Source organism: Phyllobates terribilis, unplaced genomic scaffold, assembly GCF_046119375.1.
Source record: "Phyllobates terribilis strain yellow unplaced genomic scaffold, ASM4611937v1 Scaffold_11__3_contigs__length_659146591, whole genome shotgun sequence".
NCBI classification, from domain to species: Eukaryota; Metazoa; Chordata; class Amphibia; order Anura; family Dendrobatidae; genus Phyllobates; species Phyllobates terribilis.
This window is the reverse complement of record NW_027362771.1, coordinates 395118549-395126764: the sequence shown is the minus strand read 5'-3', so window position 1 is coordinate 395126764 and position 8216 is coordinate 395118549. Positions and strand designations below refer to the sequence as shown.

At 40.3% G+C, this 8216-nt stretch overlaps 1 protein-coding gene across 3 annotated transcripts in view; it reads right to left on the bottom strand.

Annotated features, from left to right (window-relative positions):
* Positions 1-778: 778 nt before the first annotated feature.
* Positions 779-8216, bottom strand: part of MYO5C (myosin VC) — a 205272-nt gene continuing 197834 nt past the window's right edge. For all 3 annotated transcript variants that reach the window (XM_073653029.1, XM_073653031.1, XM_073653030.1), the window contains one exon: positions 779-4826. In XM_073653029.1, the coding sequence (XP_073509130.1) occupies positions 4674-4826 (153 nt within the window). In that variant the 3' untranslated portion in view covers positions 779-4673. The remainder of the gene's footprint in view (positions 4827-8216) is intronic.

Genomic DNA, 8216 nt, shown 5'->3' with positions numbered 1-8216 from the left:
TGGGCCAAGAAATATCTTAAGACTGATTTTTCAAAGGTTTTATGGACTAATGAAATGAGAGTGACTCTTGATGGGCCAGATGGATGGGCCAGAGGCTGGATCAGTAAAGGGCAGAGAGCTCCACTCCGACTCAGACCCCAGCAAGGTGGAGGTGGGGTACTGGTATGGGCTGGTATCATCAAAGATGAACTTGTGGGACCTTTTTGGGTTGAGGATGGAGTGAAGCTCAACTCCCAGACCTTCTGCCAGTTTCTGGAAGACAACTTCTTCAAGCAGTGGTACAGGAAGGAGTCAGTATCGTTCAAGAAAAACATGATTTTCATGCAGGACAATGCTCCATCACATGCATCCAACTACTCCACAGCGTGGCTGGCCAGTAAAGGTCTAAAAGAAGAAAAAATAATGACCTGGCCCCCTTGTTCACCTGATCTGATCCCCATAGAGAACCTGTGGTCCATCATAAAATGTGAGATCTACAGGGAGGGAAAACAGTACACCTCTCGGAACAGTGTCTGGGAGGCTGTGGTGGCTGCTGCACGCAATGTTGATGGAAAACAGATCAAGCAACTGACAGAATCTATGGATATATGTAGATTGTAAGCCCGCAAGGTAAGGGCCCTCTCCCCTCTGTACCTGTTTGTCATTGTTAGTTTGTCCACCGAATTTTATATTTGTATCGTGTATGTGCTCTAAAAAGAAATAATACTAACATCAATCACTTGCATAAGATGGATAAATAATGACAATGTGTGGCAAATAAAATGACAAAAAAGGGAGCAAACTACTGAATAGTCTTTATTAATGTAATGATTTTCATTTGTAAACATTCGTCTGTTTCTTCATTCATGTGATTTTCTTCATTTACACAATTTCATTTTTAAGTGTAACAGAACCTATTCCTAAAAAGGCGTTCTCCGGTCAGAAGCTGGAGAATTATGTGTACAAGAGATAATGGCGCAGTCCCCTTATAGATGTTTACTCTCAAGCTGATGTCCATCATTTCTGCTCTATAGTCACGATGTACACAAGAATACATGAAGAGTAAAGGCTCGTTTACATGGGCTGATTTCATCACGTGCCAATCTTCTACAGTATATACAAGTTGATCAGCGCCGTGAGCTGATGTATAACAGCACAATGCTGTCCACAGAACATCCCCCATTTACACAGGACGCTGTGCTGCTAATAAGGAAGATCGGCAGGAACAATTCTATCACCCAACTGCTCATTGAGTGATTGCCGATCCTCATCTCGTCTAAACTGGCCTTAAGCCATTTGGCTCCCAACAGACTGCAGAAGAAATGACATTTCCCGAGTGGACGGCACCATTCAGCAGCATAGGTATTATCTCTCCAAGATTAGATCTCCTGTTAGACATTTTCCTTCTTTAAATGATCTTCATATTGAGGCGCATGGTAAAAGATACATAACAAACAAAAATCTTCATGTCAAAATAAAATACCACTATAAAAATATGACAATTTGTATACAATTGGTTTTCATTTTCATTATCTACAAAAGATATAAAGAAATAATCTCTGAAAAAATATACAAGAATGTATAAGACGGCAGAGCTCTACATCTCACTAACATGCGGTAAATAAAATGCTTCTATTCATGTACAGATATGTAACTCCTATTTTTAACCCCTTCATGACCTTGTGATTTTCTGTTTTTGTTGTTTTCCTCCCCTTCTTCCTAGAGCCATAACTTTTTATTATTCCTTCAATATGGCCATGTGATGGCTTGTTTTTTTGTGGGAAGAGTTGTACTTTTGAATGAGACCATTCATTTTATCATATAATGCACTGGAAAGCGTGAACAAAAAGTGCAATTCCACAATTGTTTTCGGGTTTTTATTTACCATGCTCACTATATGCTAAAACTGACCTGCCAATATGATTCTCCAGGTCATTACAAGTACGCAGAGACCAAACATGTATAGGTTTTTGTTTAAATGGTGGGAAAAAAAATGATATAATTTGTAAGAACATTTTTTTTCGCTTATAACGCCATTTTCAGAGACTCACAGCGTTTTCATTTTTTGGGATCTGAGGCTGGGTGAGGATTTATTTTTTGAACCCTGAGCTGACTTTTTTATTGATACTATTTTGGGGTTGATATGATGTTTTGATCGCCTCTTATTGGATATTATTGCAGTGGAGTTTTGATTTTCTATCTCGTTACGCCGTTTACCGATCAGATTAATTGTTTTTATATTTTGATAGATCAGACATTTCTGAACGCAGTGATACCACATATGTATATATTTTTTTGTTTTCTTTTCAATCAGGCAAAAGGGGGTGATTTAAACTTTTGTGTTTTCTTATTTTTTTTCATATTTAAAAAACTTTTTTTTCACTTTTCACTTTATTTAATAGTCCCCTTAGGAGACTTGAAACTGCGATTGTCTGAAACTGCTGAAACTATGTATAGCAGAAATGACGATCTTCTATGAACGCCTGCCACAAGCCGGCATTCACAGGAGATTCACAAAGACAGGCACGGGGGTCTTCTGCAGACACCCGGCTGTCATGAAAACCTTTTCCGCCTCGTGGTCATGTGACAGGGGCGCTGATGGGCGGAATTTGTGACACGCTTCCGGCCATTAAATCAGCCATCAAGTGCGGGGAGAGATGTGGGCTCAGAGTCTGAGGCAACATCAAAGGCAGGGACACAACCTTTGATGTAAATATATGTTAAAGATCGTGAAGGGGTTAAAGGATATGAAAATTATTTTTTTTTACTTAAATTTATGTATTTTGAGCTATAAATAATTGTTGTTATTGGGTTTCATTAAAAAAAAAACTGCACTGTTTGCCTTCTATAGCCTCTTTGATACACTATTACAGGCTGCAGGATAAGTTAATTGAGAATATTTCAGTGAACTTGTTCTGACCAAAAGTTGGTAACTGTTTTATATGGCTTTTACTGCGCTTCTATCAGCTGATTTGGGCTGGGGCTACACAGTTACATATGTCGGGCATAAGCAATACAAGTTTAATGGGGTCGCACTGGGGGTACTGTGAACGTGACCTGGCTGTGTGACGTGATTTGACAAAAGTTGCTGTGTAGCCCCAGCCTTAACAAGCAGCCTTAAAAGCCGAACAGAGCAACATTTTTAATGAATCCTGAAAACTATTTTTAGCCCAAAATACATTAATTTAAGTAAAAAAAAAATCCCAATCCATATCCTTTAATTCTTAGATCTCGTTCACATTATTCAGTTCTGAATTATGGTTGAAATATACAGACATATTAATGTTCTTGTTTCCTTTTCCAGCTCAGTGTTTTGTTGCGGGGGAGAACAAGGGACGACATTGCTAAGAATAGAAGATGTAATGTATTTTAGCACCCACATGAAAAACATATTGATGTGATGACAACTTCTGATTCACGAACATATAGGAAAATGCATAGGAAATGTGCCTGCGGTAATAAAGTCATCCAATAAACGACCGATTCAACAATAAATTCCAAACATAAAATGCCAAAAATAAAACTTCAACAATAACAGTTAAAATCTCTAACTAAAAAAACAATGGCACAATACCAAACAATGCACAGAAATACCTAGCAATCAATGAGAATCCAGATAGAAACAAAAATTGCTTGGGAATATTTCTCATATAGATTAGGTAACATTCACTGAACCCCACAATTTTGGCAGGACCAGAAAATCATCTAATGTATATTGGGGTGTTTTGAATATCCCTGACGGTTGATATGAGGAAAAGAAAGGTTGGGCATGACGGCAAACAACATTCCCAATCCTCTTGTAAGGAGAGATAAGGGAGATAAGCTGCTGCTGGAGGGGTAACTGTGCCGGTGTATGGGGGAAAGGTGGGCAAGGAATTGATTTACTGAACAATATGGGCCAACAGTCAGGAAAAGGGTTCAGCTGACAGCTATGTGAAGTGTATGTCAGGTTTAGTGCTGGTATCTTTTCAGCAGAAGCGAGCACTGATCTCCTACTACAGCTAATGGGTTACAGAGGCAGCAACTACAACACCCAACATTCTGTGTTCTTTTATAGCTCAGATAGGCGCGGCAGTCCGCACTTTTCTATGCTATAAACGCCAAGTGTACACATCAGATAGATGGTGAGCATAAAAGAAGATAAGAGAGGTCCAGAAGAAGAATTCTGACAGCTTTTAGGTAAATGGGAGCTTTTGCACAGGAAATAAGAGCTAAATCTCGGCAGAGAATACTTTCTATTTTCTTCATGTCTGAGGATATCAAGCATCAAATTTACCTCTACTTATTCCATCTATTATTGTACTATACGTTGGAAATCAACTGATAGATTTTTTTAGACTTAAAAGTCTTGTCTGCAAGTCGGACAGAAACATCATGACTGTAGATGGGTTTGGACCCTGTGCATCATACAGTACCAGCTCTGACTCATTACATTGGGATTCTTTGTCCAAGGATCGAAGATTGTAAGAAAATCTTGGTGCTATATTCTCCTGTACTTTGTGATTTGTAATGAAACTGTATTTTCTCAAGAACCTTCCATCTTTACTATTACATCCTTGGAACAATGAGATGACGATAAACAGTCCCAACATTACAAGGTATCTAAATATAGTGCAGCAGGCAGTTTATCCAAGATGAATTCCTGCGAGGGCTGTACATATCCTCGGCCTGGAGCTTGTGCAGCCTTTTATATTCTAGACCCTCTTAAGGAATCCAAGCTTCAGGCTGCTGGGAATCTGGATGGTTTCCAGTGCATGGGGAGACGGGCTGAATGGGAAGGTCACTTGGAAGAGGTATTTGCTATCCACCATTAACTGTGCTCCATCTTCCCGACTGCTTAGCATGGACTAGAGAAATGAAATAAAAAAGTAATAGATTTACAAAATAATAAGTCAAATTTACTAATAAATGAATTTACTAAGAAATAAATTAACAAATGAATAAATAAAAATATTTAAAATCTATCAAAATTATATTTTAGCCTCATATTGAGTCCTAATCTGTAGCAATGATTACTATTCAGCAAAAAAACAAAACCAATCAAAGCCTGGATGGGGGGAATCACTGAGAGGGTTATTTCAACTTTTCTATCACATGTGGGGGAAAAAAACTTACAACTAAATAAGAACACAGACCTGGTCTCTCAGGCATCTTGGTTTACTCTAGTTGGACCCACAATGCAGCTAAAAACCAATGGTCACTGAATCTGCATGTAGTGCGAACCATATAATATGGATATATGGTTAGATGTGTAAATGAATGGATAGAAGCTATACCTGGACTTGCTATATGGAATATATTTATAAAAATAGCTTAGCACATATTGGCCAATTCCTGGGAGCCCACCAGCCATGACAAGTCATACCTCTCTTGGGACCCTAACCTAATATTTATCAAATATGCCTCTCCTGTGCTAAAACTCAACAAATTTGGAGGGCAGGTACGATCTAGCACTAATTAAAAACAGGCTTTGGCTGATGGGTGGGGTTCACCATCAGAAAAGGAGGCAGTCATCACCTCCAATAGTATACTACAAAAAAAATAGCACCTCCAAACATAATAAAACAAATATGAACAGACGCAAGCTGCTATGACTGCATAAGATTGTGGTATACTACTGCCTCCATATTTGGTTGAAAACTCGCAAATTTCATATATTCTATGTTTGCTAACATCTTACTGCTTACAGAGCGCTTCTTTTGATTGTAACTTATGCAGTCATAGAAGCTTGCACTGGTTCACACTTGCTGTTCTGGGTGTGTGTGTGTGGGGGGGGTTCTGGTCAGTTTTTTTGCAGATAGATAGACAGATATTCTTGGCATCCAGGCTATATAATGTCCTTCTACAGGTGCATCTCACTAAATTAGAATATCGTCAAAAAGTTAATTTATTTCAGTTCTTCAATACCAAAAGTGAAACTCATATTATATAGAGTCATTGCAAACAGAGTGATCTATTTCAAGTGTTTATTTCTGATAATGTTGATTATTATGGCTAACAGCTAGTGATGAGTGAACGTGCTCGCCACTGCTCGGTACTCGCCCAGCATAACTGTGCTCGCCGAGCTCAGCGAGTATTTCCGGGTTGCTCGGGCACTAACTCGGGTCCCCTCCCTGCATGTTTGGCGCTCTTTAGAGAGCCAATGAACATGCAGGGATTGCCTGCCATGCACTGTAAGGCCGTAGCCATGTTGGTTGTGGGCATTACATTAATTGGCTGGCCGCACAGCATCATCAGGTGTATATAAGACCGGGTGCCGTCATGCTCGTCAGTCTACCCCGGAATCAGGCAGAGTAGGGAGAGCTGCTGCTGCATCAGGGAGATATTTGCTTCTTCATAGTTAGTATAGGTATTCCACAACATATAAATATATACAACTGAACTAACAGTACTTCTGAGGACTAATCCAGCTACATATATTCAGTGGTGATAGCAGGAGTTAGGCAGCTAGGCAGTGTATGTGGCAGACTGCAGTGGATGATACAGCACAAGAGGGTCCATTGAACGTCCTGTAAGTATAGGTATTCCACAATATATATATATATATATATATATATATATATATATATCCATCTGAACTAACAGTCCTTCTGAGGACAAATCCAGCTGCATATATTCAGTGGTGATAGCAGGAATTAGGTAGGCAGGCAGTGGATGTGGCAGACTGCAGTGCATATAGTTCAAGCGGGTCCATTGAATGTCCTGTCTGCTGCTGCTGTTCTTACAGCTATTTGTAGACATAACCCCAGATATCAGGGAAAAAATTTTTTTGCACTTAATCCTGGTTATTTCTCACTGCAGAATAAAGCCAGATCTGTTCCATATTTCAGCGATAAAAATACAGAAATTTAAAGTGAACGTGGAAAATATTGGCCTCCTTTTCCTGTTGCAGTGTGTCGGTCAAGCTTTTCACACTAGGTGTCTGTGAAGGATAGTGTTAGCAAATTAAAGGCCTGCTATTTAAAACCTTGGTTCTCTGTCAGACATAACACCTATAGGAGTGTTCCAAAATCAGACATTTATTCCATTTTCATTCTGTTGCAGTGTGTCGGTCAAGCTATTCACAAAATGTGGCTGTGAAGGATAGTATTAGAAAATTAAAGGCCAGCTATTTAAAACCGTGGTTCTTTGTCAGACATAACAGCTATAAGAGTGTTCCAAAATCAGACATTTCTTCCATTTTCATTCTGTTGCATTGTGTCGGTCAAGCTATTCAAACTAGGTGTCTGTGAAGGATAGTATTAGCAAATTACAGGCCTGCTATTTAAAACCGTGGTTCTCTGTCAGACATAACACCTATAAGAGTGTTCCAAAATCTGACATCTCTTCCATTTTCATTCTGTTGCAGTGTGTCGGTCAAGCTATTCAAACTAGGTGTCTGTGAAGGATAGTATTAGCAAATTACAGGCCTGCTATTTAAAATTGTGTGTCAGATTTATCACATATAAATGCGTTCCAAAATCAGCCATTTCTCGTGAACGTGGAAAATATTGTCTTCCATTAAAAATGGGCAAGGTGCGTGGCAAGGGACGTGGTAGTGGACATGATGGTGATGGTGCATGCAAAGGCCGAGGACGTGGCCGTGGGCAAGCTGAAATTGTGTCACAACAAACACCCACATCTTGTCGCTCGACCTTCCTGTCCCAATTAACAGGGGACCGCAGAACACCACTACTGAACATAGAGCAGTGTCAAAAGGTTATTGGTTGGATATCGGATAATGCTTCCAGTCATTTGGCCACCACCACCGCCACCCTGCCTTCCACACGGTCAAGTCTCAGTAGCTGTGAGTCTGGACCGCATATTCCCCACCCTGATCCTCCTTCCTCCCACCATGCCGAGTGCCCGGACACAACTGATCCCACACTTGGACACTCAGAAGAGCTGTTTACTTTTTCTTTTGTAGATTCGGGCCTCTCACCCGGCCAGCTTCAAGCGAGTCAAGAGGAGAACGTGTGTAGTGATGCCCAAATATTGGAGCAGCCACGGTCACACGAATGTGACGGTGGGAAAGTGCAATTACTGTCACAAGAGGTGGATGATGATGATGATGAGACACAATTGCCAGAAAATCAGGAGGAGGACCAGGGTGCGAAAGTGGAAGACAAGGTGGTGGATGATATAGTAACTGATCCAACCTAGCAGGGGGACATACAGGGCAAGGACAGCAGCACACAGGGGGAGGGAGGAGTAGCACCACAACAGGCAGGAAGAAGCAGAGTGGTGGCCATAAACAC